The 17,685-nt window shown below is 29.5% G+C and overlaps 1 protein-coding gene across 1 annotated transcript; it reads left to right on the forward strand.

Moving 5' to 3' along the window:
• The first annotated feature begins 4,462 nt into the window (after positions 1-4,462).
• LOC108339970 (glycosyl hydrolase 5 family protein) lies at positions 4,463-8,375 on the forward strand. The gene is made up of 4 exons (XM_017577202.2): positions 4,463-4,970; positions 5,451-5,698; positions 7,148-7,668; positions 7,790-8,375. Exons 1-4 carry the CDS (start codon positions 4,572-4,574, stop codon positions 8,209-8,211), a joined length of 1,590 nt encoding a protein of 529 aa, XP_017432691.1. The 5' UTR covers positions 4,463-4,571; the 3' UTR covers positions 8,212-8,375.
• The last annotated feature ends 9,310 nt before the right edge of the window (positions 8,376-17,685 follow it).

The raw sequence follows: 17,685 nt of genomic DNA on the forward strand, positions 1-17,685 counted from the left end.
TATTGCCAAATTTATCTTGGGCCTCTTTCTCTCAAGAACAAGACAATTTATTTTTTCTATCCCTATGGTTTTTCTCATGCAGCTTTATGCAATGTTGCAAAAGTTTAAATTTCCCGTGTGTCCTGTTTTTTTAATTAGGCGATTTAAAATATATTTTGGATCAATTTAGAAATGTACTATAGATTGTATAGTTTTATATATATTTTTGGACCTAAACTATTTATGCATTACATAATTTGAAATTTATATTGAAAATGTATTTTCAGATTCTGAAAAAGTATTTGGGTTATACAATCTAAAAATATGTTTTGAACTAAACAGATTTTTTTAATTGTGTAGTTCAGAATACATTTATGAATTCTTTTTAAATTATACAATCCACTATATTTTCTCTTTCACTTTATTTTTTAAACTCTTCAAACTCCCAAATGTTATGAGAAAATTAAATTCACAATCCTTGTCATCTTTCTTTCTGATTTTTACTACTAATGATATTAAATTTTCTTACAAGAAATTTATATAACACAATCATCTAAATATTTATTTGATTAAATTTTGAACTAATAAGTACAATATAGGAAAATAAATAAATTTTTTTACCGGAATAATGGAAACACTTGGTTACTTGGAGAAGCAATATAGAGTTCTGAAGGAATTTGGCTAAAAAAGGTGTAGATGAGCATAATTCCTACCCCTTATATAATGAGGATATTGTTTGACAACAAATTTCATATTAAAATTTGCAAATAATTAATAAATAAGTACAAATTAAATCAATTTATTTATTAAATGAAAATCTCCAAACAAAGGACAAAATAATGAATCCAACCATATTTCTCCATAATGCATAAAGTTTAAAATAGATGTTGTCAGACCTCGGAAAACGCACTCAAAACTCTCTTGTCAGTCATTTAAAACGCACCCAAAACCCTCTGCGCGGACGCCAGGTGTCAAGCACCGAAGATTCGAAAATCAGATAGTGGAAGGCAGGTGTCAGCGAGTGAGCGGACGTTCGTTTTAACGTGGGAAGCAAAACTGAAAATTTTGAAAACCCCGTTTCACTCACTCTGCATGCACCCTTTCTCTCCAAAATCTGATCTTTCATTTTCTCCTACTTTCTATCTAGAAAACTCTCCCTTCTCTCTACTGTAACTCATTTTTTTTGCTCCGATCACCGTTCAGGCACCGTAGGAATACTCCCGGCGTCCCAAGCTTCAAATCGAACCGATTAGCTTCAAGTTCTGAAACTGGTAAGTCTCTTCGTCCTTAGTCATTCGTTTTCTAGTACATGCAAACCAAGTATCGGTTTCATGCTGTTATATTGTCTGAACCATTTTGGTTTTTGGCTGTTTGGTTAGTTTTAAGAGTTGTGGAACGTAAGGGTAGAAGGGAATCCAGTCAGGCTAAACGTGTTGTGTTGTTAGGACGTTCGTTCACAGTAGAGGTAAGGGAAGCTTATTCAATTTATTTCTTATGTTTTTACTGAGCTGCATGGACGTTCTGTGAGTTGTATGAAGCATGACTTTGTGATGTTGATTATTTGATATATGATAGTGATTATGAGTTTATGTATGAGTAATATGAAATGTGCTATGATAGGAAAGTATGAAATTATGAAGTTATATGCTGAGAAATGAATTAGAATGAAATTGAATTCTGAATAAGAAATTTTCCTATGATATTGAACGTTCGACATTTAACGGTCTTTGACCGTTCGGTGTTTCTTGTAAACTCTTTTGAAATTGAATTCTTTCATTTGGGAAGAGTTCTAGTTGAGGACGAGCGCTTTCTTGTAATAGTACTATGTTTGAGCGTTCGGCCAAACATAGATGTACTTGAGTGTTACGTGAGGAACTGAAAATCTTGTAAACAGATATTTGTATATATTTAGTTATTCTTCAACACTGTCTCCAATGTGTCTTATCATAATTATTATTAATGTTCCTATTATAAGTTCAAATTAGTGATAGGTCTCAACTCACGCTCTCACAATGATTGGCGTTCGGTCTTACATCGAACGCTCGTAACCATTTTAATTTATTAATCTTGATGAAACAGCGTTCGTCCAAATTCAGTAGAATCTCCTTTACCGTGTTCAGTCATTGACCGGCACTTAGTCTTTCTCTCTCTCTCTCTCTCTCTGTATATATATATATATATATATATATATATATATATATATATATATATATATATATATATATATATATATATATATATATATATATATATATATATATATATATATACATATATGTATTAATTATTCTACGTTTGGTTCTTTAAAAGTCTTGGCACGTCTACCTTCGTTGCCTCTGACCTAGAGTCCCCCGTACCGGATGTATTCTTCGAGTGTTAATCGTAGTTCACGAGAGTCAGTTCATTTAACTGATTCATGTTGTAAGTAACGTTCGTCACATATTGTGTAACCGTACTCGATTTATTTTTAAATCTGAAAGTAACCCCTTCAGTCTTATTCTATTCTGGAATGAGAGATTTCACGGTCTCGTTCCTATCGTTCGTCCTCGTTCTGAAGAGGGCTGAACGTTCGGTATTTGACATTCTTGGAAATTGTGATAAAAATGGCATTAAAGTGAAGATTTATAAAAGATGAATAGTATATGAGATGAATGAAAGATTGTGGATTTGAACGAGCGTTCCGGGGAGGAACGACTCATGAGTGAATATTTGAAAGTTGTAAAGTATGATTGTGGTAATGCTAAGTTGTCGATTCATCCTGATGTTCCGTGAGTACTCGTCCTCATGTAGAGGAGAGTAGGTCATGTGTGGGAACGGCAGGAGGTCCTAGTCCTTAGGGGTACTTTGGACAGATAGGACTAACCTCGGGTGGCAGCTGATGGGAATATTCCAGTTACTACATCACCCGGGTGCACGAACGTCGTAGCTACACAAATGTCATACAGTCCGGACGGTCGGTCTAGTAGTAGGCCTTGCTTGAAGTGTTTTGTTAACTTTGTCTCTGTGTTGATGTTGTGTATTGTATGATTTGTAACCGAATTAAATTACATAAGCTTACCCTGTGTTTTCCTTGTGTTGTATCGTCTTGTACGTTCGTCTTGTCGTTGCAATGATCAGCTGTGTGGATGTGAGCAGAAGGAAACGCGCTACTGGAAGAGGCGCTGGAAGAAGGAAATTTGGAGGAAGATAACCTCGTGGAAGTTGAAGTTAAGGCCGAATCATAGTACGTTCGGTTAGTAGTATAATCTAGTTAGCGTAAGGTTACGTTCGGCCATTTTCTTTTCCTTTTGATTAGGAATGACCGTTCGGTAAATCCCTTTTGTAAAACGTTCGGTCAGTTTCGTTCTGATCGTAGTTTATTTTTGAACTCTTACTGTTTATACGCGTTCGGTCAGAACGGCACGTTTTCTTTAATGTAAGACTGAACTGATATAATACTAATTGTAATTATTTCTATTGTATGGTTTATTACTGTATTTTTGAGGATGTTACATATGTAAACTCGTTTGTGCTTTGAACGTGGGAAAGAACCTAGCTTTCCCAAATACACTATCTAGTTTTTGACCCATTCAAAATTACAAAAGTGCCCATATATTTCTAACATGATGGAAATCGTTGTTTCATTAAAAGAAAATATTAAAATACCGGCCCAATCCAATTAAGTTGCAATTTGAACATTTCGAATAATTTCAATTTGGATTTTAAAGTATTTCAATAGCTTCTTATTTAAAATGAGAAATGGGAATAATTGCATGAAGATGCATTATGGAGGAATTGAACAAGATTCCAGCAAGGAACTTGGATTGCAAGATAATAGTTAAATATTTTGTTTTATTTTTCATTTGAAAATGTGTTTATTATACTTTAATTTATTTAAATTAAAAAAATTTAAAAATGAATGTAATTAATTATTTAAATATGTTTCGTTTTTAAATTTTACATACTTTTTTTTATCATTTCCAATTTTTAAAACTTTTTTTTTCAATTACTTATCTTTCATCTTTAATTTATATTCATTACAATTAAAACTAAAAGAGGAATATATGATAATTCATAATATTAGTTAATTAATTTTAGTTTCTTCTTCAATTTATTATAAACTTTTTACTCATTTTTAATTTCTTTTTCCAATTAAAAAAATATCACTTTTTACTATAACTTTTCTTTTTCTTTTTCCACCCTATACAAGAGTATTATTAGTCTTCAATTCAGACTAATTTGTGATCTGAAGGTGATGGTGAAAACTGACCTGATCCCATCAATATTTGTGAAATTAATGGTATCTGACAAAGACTTTTGTTCATGTTTTGATTACCAAGGGTTCCTTCACAGAGAGTAGTTGGAAAGTAAAACCAACCATAACTAATTAAAGAGCAAGCATGACCAAGACATTAGTGTATATTCAGACAACGTATCCAAAAAAACAAACAAACTACTAGATTACTGTGAAACGTTTACTTTAATAGTTCTTTGTTTGGGAAAATAAAAGGGAGTCACGAGACACTTTTAATACACAATGTGTTCAGATTTGCACATAGAAAAAGGGTGGTTCTGATACTTGTGAGTGTGGAAGATCTTTCACACAAGAGAACATGATCCCTATGGTAGCAAAAAGAGCAGTAACAGTGCTGCTATATGTGACAGTTCTTCAAAGTGTGAAGGGTTTTCTGCTACACACCAATGATAGGTGGATTGTGAGTGAAAGTGGGAAGAGGGTGAAGCTAGCATGTGTGAACTGGGTGTCCCATTTGGATGGTGCTGTTGCTGAGGGCTTAAATCAACAACCTTTGGATATGATTTCCAAGAGAATCAAGTCTATGGGATTCAACTGTGTGAGACTCACATGGCCACTTTTCTTGCTCACCAATCACTCTCTTGCTTCTCTCACTGTCAGAAACTCTTTCCAAAACCTTGCCCTTCTTCAATCCATCAATGCTGTTCAAGCCATCAACCCCTCCATCATTGATCTTCCCCTCATCAAAGCTTACCAGGTACTGCATTGTCAAGTTATAATGGTCTTCCTAGTTCATTGTGGTTACCATATTTGATTCACTTTAAAAAGAAAACTTACTTTTTTTAGTGTTATTGCCAATCATGTACACATTTTAAATACAAATAAAGAATAGTTCTTGCTAGTTTCTCTATCCATAAAAGTTATTATACATTTATTTAGTGAAGAAACATTTCTATACTTGCACCATCCAAAGAGAATGTCAAGGTTTTTAAAAGAAAAAAAATTATTTATATATATATATGTTATATTTAATCAAGCAACTAATCTCTCTTCTTTGTCATAATGATGATTCATAAATTTCATCACCTAATTAGCTCTCAAATTAAGTCTCCTTGGTGGCAAAGTTAATAACTCTCTGAAATTGAATACAACTGCATTTAGTGGTTAGAACTTGGAATGATGATGCAGGTTTCTATGCAGTAACAGTAATTGTTATTAAAGTATCTGTCTGGAGCAGGAAGTGGTGAAAAGCTTAGGAGAGAATGATGTAATGGTGATTCTGGACAATCACGTGAGCCAACCAGGGTGGTGCTGTAGTAACACGGACGGCAATGGCTTCTTTGGGGACCAATATTTTGATCCTGACCTTTGGATTACGGGTCTTACCAATATGGCTACACTTTTCAGAGGGGTGAGTAATGTGGTAGGCATGAGCTTGAGAAATGAGTTACGAGGTCCCAAACAAAATGTCAACCAATGGTACAGGTAAATTGAAACGATCCCCAAGAACTTTGCATTAATTCTGTACTGTTGTTACCAAATGCTGATGAGAGAGTGCTTAAAAAGTTCTGCATTAATTCTTAACTGGAAAATCTTAAAAAGATAAATAAAAGAGCTTCCTTTTTTCTTATTCTTTAATCACTAGCATTTGTCTTTATTGAAAAGTATCATTAATATATTTTTCATGTGATCTTCAGTGCACTGTTGTGAATGTGAATAAAATGTGTTTTTTTTAACCAGTACTATAGAAGATCTAGTTAACATATTCTTAGTGTAATTTCCAATTTGAATAATTGATTTTTTTTACTAAAAATATTATTATGGAACTTGCTAAAACTTTTATCCATGTTACATGTTTCTATTAGAAGCCATATCAATATTGAAGTAAAAAATACACTTTTGAGCCTAGACTATGTCCAGGTTAAATTAAAGTTGATAGAATTTATATTATACTGAATTGAATTTACATTGAATATAATCAAGTCAAAGTCATGTATTAAGTTATATATAAAAAAGTCAAATTGAATCAAATATATGTAAATCGAATTGAGTTGAACTACTTCGGAGTACGACTAGTCGAATGCATTTCAAACCGAGTTGAGTAAGTTTTGTCGAGTCTAATCTAGTTGATTCAAGTGAAATTAAATTTGTATCAAATTCACTCGAGTTGAGTCTAAGTCATACTAATTAAAGTTAAACTCACATTAGTTGGTGATATATAAAGGATGTATTAAAACCCTTTTTTCAAATATCTAGGTGTTAGGTACAAACAAAGTTCCACATCAGATAAAAGAAGAAATGGACATAGATTTATATACATATAAGATACCTTCATTGGTAAAAGGTCTTCTGAAATGATATCAAAAACAAATTTGTGAAAACATAGTCCAAAGGGACAATATCTTATCAGTATGGAGATGAAAGAATATCTTACTAGTGTGAAGATCTATGTGTCTTAATGGTTTAGTTTATCAAACTGCCAAATGTGCTTTACGAAGAATAGGTCACAGTAGATTTAGCCCATTTTACTCTGCAATGAGTGTCATGTGGTGAATATCACACATTGGCCAAATTGGAAATGATAATTTAAAAAAAAAAATAGAGATTACATTTTTCAATTCCTATACCAAAACTTTTAACGTCATACAAATTGAAACAAAAAGAGCAATATGTAAATAATGTAATGGAAATGAAAAAATAATACAGTTATTAAATTATTATTATTATTATTAAAGTATTTATATTATTAGAATGGGAAAAAAATTGGTTCATTAACATTTGAATTCTGAATCAATTAGCATTAATCTGGTTTCATTTATATAATTAGAGAAAAGAAATGTAGAAAACTAAATAGAATAAAGTTTGAATTTCACTGTATTTTATTACACTCTATTTTGTCTTTGATTGGAGATTAAACTTCAGACATTTTCATAGGTATATGCCAAAGGGAGCAGAAGCAGTGCATGCAGCAAATCCAGAAGTTCTTGTGATTCTTTCTGGTCTAAACTTTGACACTGACCTATCATTCATGAAAGAGGAAGCACTGAAACTGAGCTTCAATGGAAAACTGGTGTTGGAACTGCACTGGTACAGCTTCAGTGAGGGTAAAGCATGGGCCTCAGGGAATGCAAACCAAGTGTGTGGGGAAGTCACAGGAAATGTGATGAGAAGGGCAGGGTTCCTTTTGGGCCAAGGCTTCCCATTATTTGTCAGTGAGTTTGGGCTGGACTTGAGAGGCTCAGATGCCAATGACAATACCTACCTAAACTGCTTCATGGCATTTGCAGCCCAATTTGACTTGGATTGGGCCTTATGGACACTTGGTGGAAGTTACTACATAAGACAAGGAGTTGTTGGAATGAATGAGTATTATGGTATTCTCAATTCAGATTGGAGTGAGGTTAGAAACCCTAGTTTCTTGCAAAGGATCTCAGCTATTCAAATTCCTTTTCAAGGTATTACAACCAATCATAAAACAACACACCTTATTAAGAAGAAATGACCATCTGCATGATTGTAACAAGTTTTCATAGCAGCATACTAGTGATTTATATTGTATTTCTCTTGATATTTCAGGGCCAGGTTTATCAGAAGCAAAACCATACAAAGTGATTTTTCACCCTTTGACAGGTCTTTGCATCATAAGAAAATCACTGGTTGAGGCGTTGAGGTTGGGACCTTGTTCTGATTCTGATCAATGGGAGTACACAGACCAAAGCACAGTATCCATAAAGGGTACCTATTTCTGTTTACAAGCAGAGGGAGAAGGGAAGCAAGCAAAAATTGGGAATATATGCTCAGCTCCCAATTCAAGATGGGAAATGATCTCTGATTCAAAGATGCATCTATCAGCTCAAATCAATAACTCTTCTGGTGTGTGTCTTGATGTAGACACCAATAACATCATTGTCACCAACACTTGTAAATGTCTAACCAAAGATAACACTTGTGAACCTGCAAGCCAATGGTTTAAACTTGTTGACAGCACAAGGAATTAAGTCAGACTCAACTTTATATTTTCTTATTACGTTTAACCATTGAGTTCAAGTGCTCAACACAAAAGGTTGACCGTGTATTCTTTAGTTTGATGTTGTGCACACATTCCTCTCCTTTGGCTTGTTCTTGTACTTTTCAGACGATGACATGCAAAAGATTCACTGAATGCACGATATCGTTTTACTGAATCAGATAAAATGTACAAATAAAATTTGATCAAGCTGTTTATTTACATTGGATTCAAGGGTACCACGAGAATGGATATACAATAATTCGATCGTGCTAAAAGATATTAGTGTGACATCACATGGAATGGAGATCCATGAGAAAATACAAAAACCATATACAAGAAAAGTTGAAAATAGAATCAAGATTCAAAGCAAAAGAATTGTTCAACGAGTAGTGGAACTGGCGCAGCACTCACAAGAAGAAGGATCAACAACAGTAACACACCAAGCCTGATCTTGTGAACCAAGGCACTGTAAACATCACACGATGCAAGAAAGGATGACGAAACGTTGGTGGCATCATAGGAACTGCATAGTTCAAACTTCACCTCACCGCAATGGCCTTGCAGCTTGTCCCTCTCAGCATCGACGCTGAACCACAAGTCCAAGTACGCAAAACCACACGATGATGCTTCAACAGCACCACCCCATTCATCAACTGTCAAGGAGACATTGTGAAACTTGGCCAGTAGTGTTGACGGTGGTGTGTCTTGTTGGAGAGAGAAACTGGAGAGTCTCTTTTGGCGGTGGAAGAGGGAGGCGTTGAAAGAAGCGTAGTTGATGGTGCCACCTAAAGAGTTGGTGTTGTCGATGAAGAAACTCAGAGCCAAGTTGGCTGTGAAGTTGTTTTGTGTTGTGGTTTTGAGAACGGAAATGGAGGTTGATTGAAGAGTGAAGGAAGAGGTGAGGGGAATGAAGAGCAAGGCTATTGAGAAGGTGATGAACAAGATCATCCATTCTCCAAGAAATGCAAAGAAAGTAGTGGCTGCAGTGTAGCTGCTTTTGGACGTGAAATCTTCAAGAGTGTAGTGTAGATGTGACTCATTTTTGTCATCGTCCATGGTGGAAAGATTGGTGCAAGAACCACAAGAGACCATAATTGCATACAAGAAGTTCTTAAAATCTAAGATCAAGATATATGCACTAAACTCTTTGAAATATAACGAATTAGTATTCAAATATATCATCAGTGTTTTAAAATATCTCAAATGATATTTTAGAATTATTTTCTATTTTATATTTTGTTTTGTTTACTTGTATAATATGACTTATAAATTCCTAATACGCTTTTTTTTAATATTACAATGTGTTATATATATATATATATATATATATATATATATATATATATATATATATATATATATATATATATATATGCATTGCAATGTGTGTTTCTGTAAAGAGGTGGAATAAGAATAAATTTTGTTTTAAATTGGTGCCTCTTTATAATTCCACCAGTTTTTAGAAAGAAGAATTCACACGCAAGAATTATAGAATGACTTGAGTAATTATCACATGCCCGTATCGAATGCAGAGTGGGTCTCACTTAAAATATTATATTATAATATATATATATATATATATATATATTATTAAATACGTTTTCAATATCGAAATTTTAATGTCTCAAATTTTATTACATTTTAGTCTTTAGATTTTGAAAATTAATAAATATAATCTTTATTCTTCATCAGCGTTAAATTTGTTTGATATATATATATATATATATATATATATATATATATATATATATATATATATATATATATATATATATATATATATATATATATAGACTTAGAGAGGGAAAAGAGCAAGAAAAAAAATATATTTGCATTGTATTCTCATTAATTTTAAGTTGCTATATTTCAATCTCATATCTGTATTTCTCCCAAACTATCCCATCTTCCTATAGGTGAAATTATTTACCTGTGTTATGTATGAGCATCCAACAGCAATGCAATGTTCTTTCCATTTCTTGAAAGCTATATTTGATGAAAGATATTTTTGTTTCAAATGGAATAATATATATGATAAAAACAAAATTTTCAATTATTAAAAAAAAACCTATAAATTGACTATGTTGTTCTTACAATGTCAATTAAAGTCTATTATAAATAAAACATATGTCAATTATGTTAAGTTGACATCTTTCACTATAAACACTTACCATACGTTAAAAACCTAAAATAATAAAAGGTAAAAGTTTTTTTTGTTAATGAACTCAAATCCATATATACTTAGATTCAAAATCAAGACTATTTATTAAATTGAAAATTTATTATGTTGTTTGTTTGGTGTTCTTTCACGGTTGTAATTTTGTTTTTCCTTTACTAAAATAATTCAAATATAATTTTTTTATTAATTACAATTACGACATGGTATTTTATTGTATTGTTATTTCATAATTATTCTATTTATATATTGCTAATAATTAAATTTATTTCATATATAAGGTTAATAGTTGCAAATTTTCATAAAAGAATAAATATTTATTTGATTTGATTTATTTGAGTGTCTCATTTTATATATACTGGTTTTTTATTTATTTTATTTTGTTAATCCCTCTTATTACAAACTTTGGTTCCTTCACAGTATACACCCAACATACAAATACAAAAATCATAGAATGGTAAAGATTTTTGGATTAAAAATATTCTTTCTTCTCTTTTATCATATGCTTTTCCTTTCCTCCATTGGAATCTCACATGAATGTGTGAGCAAGGGTATCATGTGACTGTATGTATTGCTTTATTCCACCAATATGACTTTTATATTTTGTCTGTTCCCTTTAATTTTGAATCATTCTATGAAGAACAAAAGATCTGTTATCTTTTTATGTTATGGGATATACAAAGTGTAGGATCCAAGAAAATTCCACTTGGCCTTTCCTTTATTTGTAAGATTCAATGACATTGATAAACAAAAGAAAATAAATACAGAAAGATAAATTCTATGCATGTATATCAGAAATAAGTAACTTTGCTTGGTTGCTCTACAGGCATATCCTTAGCTTGTGTGAGCCAAAAGGCCCTCATCTTTTCTTAGAGATATAATGAAGTTAAAAAGTACTATTTTCCAAGAAATTGAATGTAACTTAGGACACATAGTGAATATCTATTTTTCACAAAATCTGAATTTAAAATTATTACTGAAAAAAAAAAATCGTTGCAGATACATGGCTGAGTGAGGAAAAAAGAGAATGAAGTTGCATGTTTATGGAAGTGACTCAAAGCTAGCTTTGGCCATAATTAGAAATATAGAGTATGTTGAAGAAATAGTGGGTGAAAAATTTTGAAGACAGACACAAGAGAAGTACTTGTACCAAAAGAAAATTGTTTTATGACTTTTTTGGGAGTTAAAACTTACACATTAAGGCAAAGAAATAGATTTGAAATATTTGAAGATTTTGTCAGAGTAATCTTATATTATCTCCTTGTCTTTTAATAGTTTTATTTAATTTGATTTGACGTGTAATTCTTGCAAATTAAAGCACACGTGTGCATATATAGAAGTTTCTAGAACAGGATATAAATATAGAAGTTTCTGAGTGTTAAAATTTTTTTTTAAAAAAGGAAGTAATTAACTTTTATGGTAATTCCCCATGGATTATGTGGGTCAGTTCCCAAATTTGTAAGAAGAAATATAAAGCCAATTGAGTATTTTAGTTGGTATTTCACACTTCATAATTTTTTAGCACTTTCTGCATGTCAATGATGAGGGATTGGTATGTATATATGTTGATTTGTCTTCTAAGCTTATGATATGTTCATTTATATAAATATTATGTGCAGTTACCAGTAAATAAATTTGTTTTTTTTGTAAATTTTTTTTATCAGTTGACAATTTTAATTATTTAAAGTTTAATTTTTATTATTGTTTTAGTTTTATACATTTGGTATAAATTTTTAACAAATTTGTGCATAAATATTAAATATTAAAAATTAAAATTAAAATATTATTTATTTTAAAAAATAGACATATAGAATGTATTATTTCTAATATTTTAATCAAATAAAAGTAAGATTATTAAAATTCTACACTATGATATTTTATATACTATACTGAAAGAAAATTTATAAAAATAAAAAAATCTTATGTAATCAGTCAAATACTAAATATTTTGTCAGATAGAGAACTTAGTCTGTATTAAAGAGAATGAATACCCGACTTTATTTTATGGAGATCAAATGTAGATTGTACTAAAATGAAACAGATCAACCCATCTTGTCATTTTTAACTTTAGAAACAAAATTATTTTAAGAAACTATGGAAATTATTTATTATACTTTGTAGTTATGTTTTAATTATTGATGTTCTTAATTTATTTTCTCCTTTTTTATCCACAATACTGATTATAAGGATTATAATAAAAAAATATTATATTAAATAATAGTATAAAATCATAAATCACTTATAAAAAAATACATAAAATATAAAATAACATGGCATGGCATAAAAGTAAAATTTTCATATAATTTATTATAAAAATTAGTAAAATAGATATGTCTACTTTTGTTCACTTTTTTTTATAACAACAAAAAATAATAAAATAATAATTATAAAAATAAGTATAAATAATTTTTAAAATTTGATTACAAATATATTTATTTCTTTTTGTAGATTATTTTTATTCATTTAATTTTAACAAAATTAAATTTATAAATGGTTAAATTTGAAAACCGTCACTTGAATGGTAAAGATGAAAAAACAATTATGAGGAACTTTTCATATATACAGAAGTATAGATTATATAATCATATACATGTAAATCATAAATCTAAAATGAATTTTAACAATTTAAAAAGTAATTAAGGAGAAAATACAATTATTAGTGATAGCATATTATCTAGAAACTTCATAGAAGTGGATATATTTATATAAATATTATTTAATAACTTTTTTTAAAATTTGAGTTACTCTTTAAATGTATAATTGACTGTTACAATTAGGATGACAACGGGTCAGGTTGGGTATGGATAGTGCTTACCCGCAATCAGACCTGACAAAAAAAATTCACCCGCTACACGACTCACTACCTGCACGGATATCCATTTAAAAAATATTCGCGGATATTTTAAAACCTGCGGATACCCGTAGATATCCGCGGATACCTACAAATATTTAAAAAAAATATACTTTTATAAAATTTAAATAAAATTACAAAAATTATATAAAATATAATATAATATAAATTAAATATATATTAAATTTAATTTTAACTAAATTTAACCTTATAAAATATAAATTAATGTTAATTTTAATTAAATTTAACTTAATAAAATATAAATTAAATTTTTATTTTTATTTTTTGCGGATAGCGGATATCCGCGGGTACGGATAGTATAATACCCGCACCCGACCTGTTTATAAGCGGGTATTAAAATATATGCAACCCGCAACCCGCGGTTAGTAAATATTTGCGGATATTAACTATCCGTCGCTTGTTTTATCCGCGAATATCCGTGGACGCAGATTTTTTTGTCATCCCTAGTTACAATGAAAAAAGATACATCATAACTATTTTACAATCACAAAGTGATACGAAAAGAAGTCAATGTATATTTTAGAGGATTTAAAAATAGATTGAGTGTTATTTTTAAAAAAATTTAAAAACGGTGAAAATAAATTTGAAAAAAAAAGAATAAAAAAGAGTCAAAACCCTAGAAAATTCTATTTACACTAGAAACGATTATGAAATCCAATACTCTATTATTGTAATTGGTTACACAAACAACGACTTCTTTTTCATATTCGATTTACACTAGAAACGATTATGAAATCCAATACTCTATTATTATAATTGGTTACACAAACAACGACTTCTTTTTCATTTCTAACTTTAGGTGGAATGGATTCCATCTCTTTCCAAAATGAGATCTTTTATCATTTTTTTCATCTTTAACTTTACTCTTTTTTTTCATTCTCAAATAAAATGTTTTAAAGATAAAACTAGTATTTCACTTATAATCACCTCAAATCTCATGTCATAATCGCATATAGAAAAAAATGTTTTATTCTACAAATAGTTTTTCATTCGTCAATTTAAATTCATTATAACGAACACCAATTTAATCTCAAAATCGCAAAGATCTAGACCAATATATAAATATTGATTTTAAAATATGTTTCATATGTTTTAGGTTAGGATTGAGATTCCTTACTCAAAACATTCTAAGTTGTTCTGAAGATTAGATGAGCTTTCATATTTATCAAAGAGTTCAAATGATTTTACATCATAATATTTAATAAAAAGTAAATACTTTAATTAATTGACTTTCTTATCAAACGTATATATATAAATTAAAATGAGTTTATCCTAAGTTTGATTCATTACTAACAAAGAATTATGATTAAGTGTCAAATTATTTATTATCTGTAACTATTTTAACAATTTTTTATCGATCAATTACTAAGTTATTAATTATTTACCCACATGGATGTCCATTCACAACAAAATATAAACAATTACTCTGAATTACATCATTGTATTGCCTTAGTTAGTTCCATGTAATGCAGTTTTGGAAGAGAAAGCTTGGCATTTTACAATTTCACCGACTGAATAGTTGAAATGAAGGCACACTAGTCCAGTCTATCTCAAATTATAGCAATGGATCTTCACTATTCGCCAAAATTTCTAACTATAGTACTTTCATTAATGCACATCAACACATGGCATACTAATTAATGAAACCATCTAACACCTTTAAGTCACATGTCACAGACAACTTCTGACAACTATTTACTCATAAATGTTCCAACAGTAAAACAATGCAACTCTCCAGTTATATCAACTTCACTCACATAATCAATCATATTTTCAGAATCTCTCAGACTTATAGCATAGGCTATATAACTATATTAGTGGTTTTCATTCTGATTTATTTATCACTAGAAACTACCATCCTGTTACCTCCTTCAGATTACATTCTCACTTTTCTAATAAGATGAAAGCTCTCAAGTTATTCTTTCAAATACTATTTGTATATTAATCTTTAAAAAAATATTGTCTACAACTAATCCCTTTCTTATATTTGTCTCTTAACTTTGTTCTCTAAATATATAAATATATACTCAACTTTACTTTTATATCACTAGTAGTTAATTGGTTAATTTATCTATTCCTAAATGGACATGCATCTTATTCATTTTTTCAATGTATTCATTTTCCAAAGTCTAATAATAATGTACAATTTTGAAGTTTCATGTTAGCATCAGAATTAACATATTTTATTTTTTTATAATTCTTTTTTATTCAACAAAATTAAAAGGATCATGTTTTATTATGATACTTTCATTATTAATCTTTTAATTAATTTTTGTATGTCAATTTTCATCTTGATTAAGATTATTATTCGTATTTAAGTTTGCAATATTTTTGTATCCATAACATACCAACTTAAATATGAAGTATTATAGTTAGGATTTTTTTTCCAATTTTATAAATAGGCTCACACTACTAACAAAAAGATTTTTTAAATTACATTTTTGTCTTTTTTCATTTTTTTTAGGCCTTGTTCTTTTGAGTGGATTCGAGGGATTTGAGAGGATTTGAAGATGAATTTTTTGTCGTTTATTTAAGTGAATTTGGAAATAAATAAGAGTATTTGAAAATAAAATTTATGAAAATTAATATAGAATTGTATTAATGTGACAAATTAAAAAAATTTATTTTCAAATTCACTCTCATTTACCTCCAAATTCACTCAAATAAACGACAAAAAAAATTTATCTTCAAATCCTCTCAAATTCCCTCAAATCCACTCTTAAATCCACTCAAAAGAACAAGAACTAAATCTTCGAATAGCTACAAATACAAAGAGAGAAAAATACATCTTACCAATAAATCTTAAGCCACCTGGTGTCCTTTAGTAGGGCAATGCCGAGGAGGAAATACTCCTTGGAGCCCAAGGAAAAATCAAACTTTAGTTTTCGATAATGGAAGAGCATATAGAACTTGATTATAAAGAAATTAAAAGTATATTAAAACACTTTGTAATTATATTTAGTTAAATTGAATTTAAAACTAAACAAAAAAAGGGAAGACATATTTTCCAAACACTTTGTAAACAACTTAATTTCTTAAAATGTTCGAGACTAAATTATTGTTTAAACTTAATTCGAATGCTCGTGTCATGAGTGAATACACATCACCACAAATTTTTTTCTTTTAATTTCATTTTTCGTATTTTTTTTCTTCTATTACTTTCTGCTGTTAGATTCAACCTTTATGTTATATTTACATGAGAACATTTAGAAGACAATCCATTTATTTTAAAATTTTAATTTTTTTTATTAAAATAGTTTGTTTTAAAAAGTAATTAGAATAAAATTCAAAATCTATAAATTTCAGAAAATATTTCAAATAAATAAAATAGAATAATTTTTTAAATATTTTTAAAGGTATAAGGAAATTGAAATTATATTTTTTTTATTTCATAATCGGTTAATTTGAGTTAGCTTAGATTGAAGATTCAATCGAATCAATCAAGACTATGAGATTAAGTCGACTCAGCTCAAGCTAAAGGTCGAGCAGAATCAATCCAAACTGAAAATCGAGCCAATCGGCCTGGATCAAAGGCTAAGCTAAGCTAAGTCAAGTTAAAGGTTGAGCTGAGTTAGTCTAAGAAAAAGGTAGGTTGAGTCAGTCTAGACCGAATATAAACTAAGTCGCCTCGAGTTAAAGTTTGAGCTAAATTAATTAAGTCGAAAGTCAAGTTAAAGGTCGAGTCAAGCGAGTCTGGGTGAAAGGTTGAGTCAAGTTAGTTCAAACTGAAAATTAAACCAAGTCAACTCAAGTCAAAAATTGAGTCGAGTTTATCTAGAACAAAAATTGAGCCAAATTGACCTAAGCTAAAGATTAAGCTAAATTAATCTATCCTAAAAATGAAACCGATTGAATCTAGACCGAATATTAAAATCAATTTATCCTAATTGAAAATCAAGACGTATTCATCAAGCTAAAAGTCATATCTAATTAACCCAAATTAAACTTTCTAAAATTTATTTGAATTGAAAATTGAAACGATTTGTCTCCTAATTAAAATTGAGTTAATTAAACTTGAATTCAAAAGAAAAGTTAAATACATCTTAAAATAAAAATCAAATTACTTTATTCAAATAAGAGAATTAAAATCTAAAATATTTCAGTTATTTTCTTTAAACAAATTATTTAAAAATTTGATAATAATTGAATTATAAGTAATTGATGAATTTCAATTTTGTTAGAACAGTGAAAATCTCTCCGAAGACAAGGTTGTTTGTTAGTATTAACTTTCATTACCTGAGCTTTTTTAATATTTTTTTTATAAAAAAAAAAAGTAATAATGCAATAGTACTGAGTTTTAAGTTCTTAAGCGACACACGTACTTCTCTTTACTCACTCTCCTCTGGCTAGGTAGGTCTTCACCGATTACTTTTTGCATCAAAATAATTTCTCTTTCTCTGAAATTGGCATAGCAGAGT

Source organism: Vigna angularis, chromosome 5 (genome assembly GCF_016808095.1).
Source record: "Vigna angularis cultivar LongXiaoDou No.4 chromosome 5, ASM1680809v1, whole genome shotgun sequence".
NCBI classification, from domain to species: Eukaryota; Viridiplantae; Streptophyta; class Magnoliopsida; order Fabales; family Fabaceae; genus Vigna; species Vigna angularis.

Excerpts from the sequence above, each read along its gene's own strand:
- LOC108339970 (XM_017577202.2), top strand. The coding sequence starts at position 4,572 with ATGATCCCTATGGTAGCAAAAAGAGCAGTAACAGTGCTGCTATATGTG. Across the intron at positions 5,699-7,147 it reads AATGTCAACCAATGGTACAG|GTATATGCCAAAGGGAGCAG; the intron begins GTAAATTGAAAC and ends ACATTTTCATAG. Across the intron at positions 7,669-7,789 it reads TATTCAAATTCCTTTTCAAG|GGCCAGGTTTATCAGAAGCA; the intron begins GTATTACAACCA and ends TTGATATTTCAG.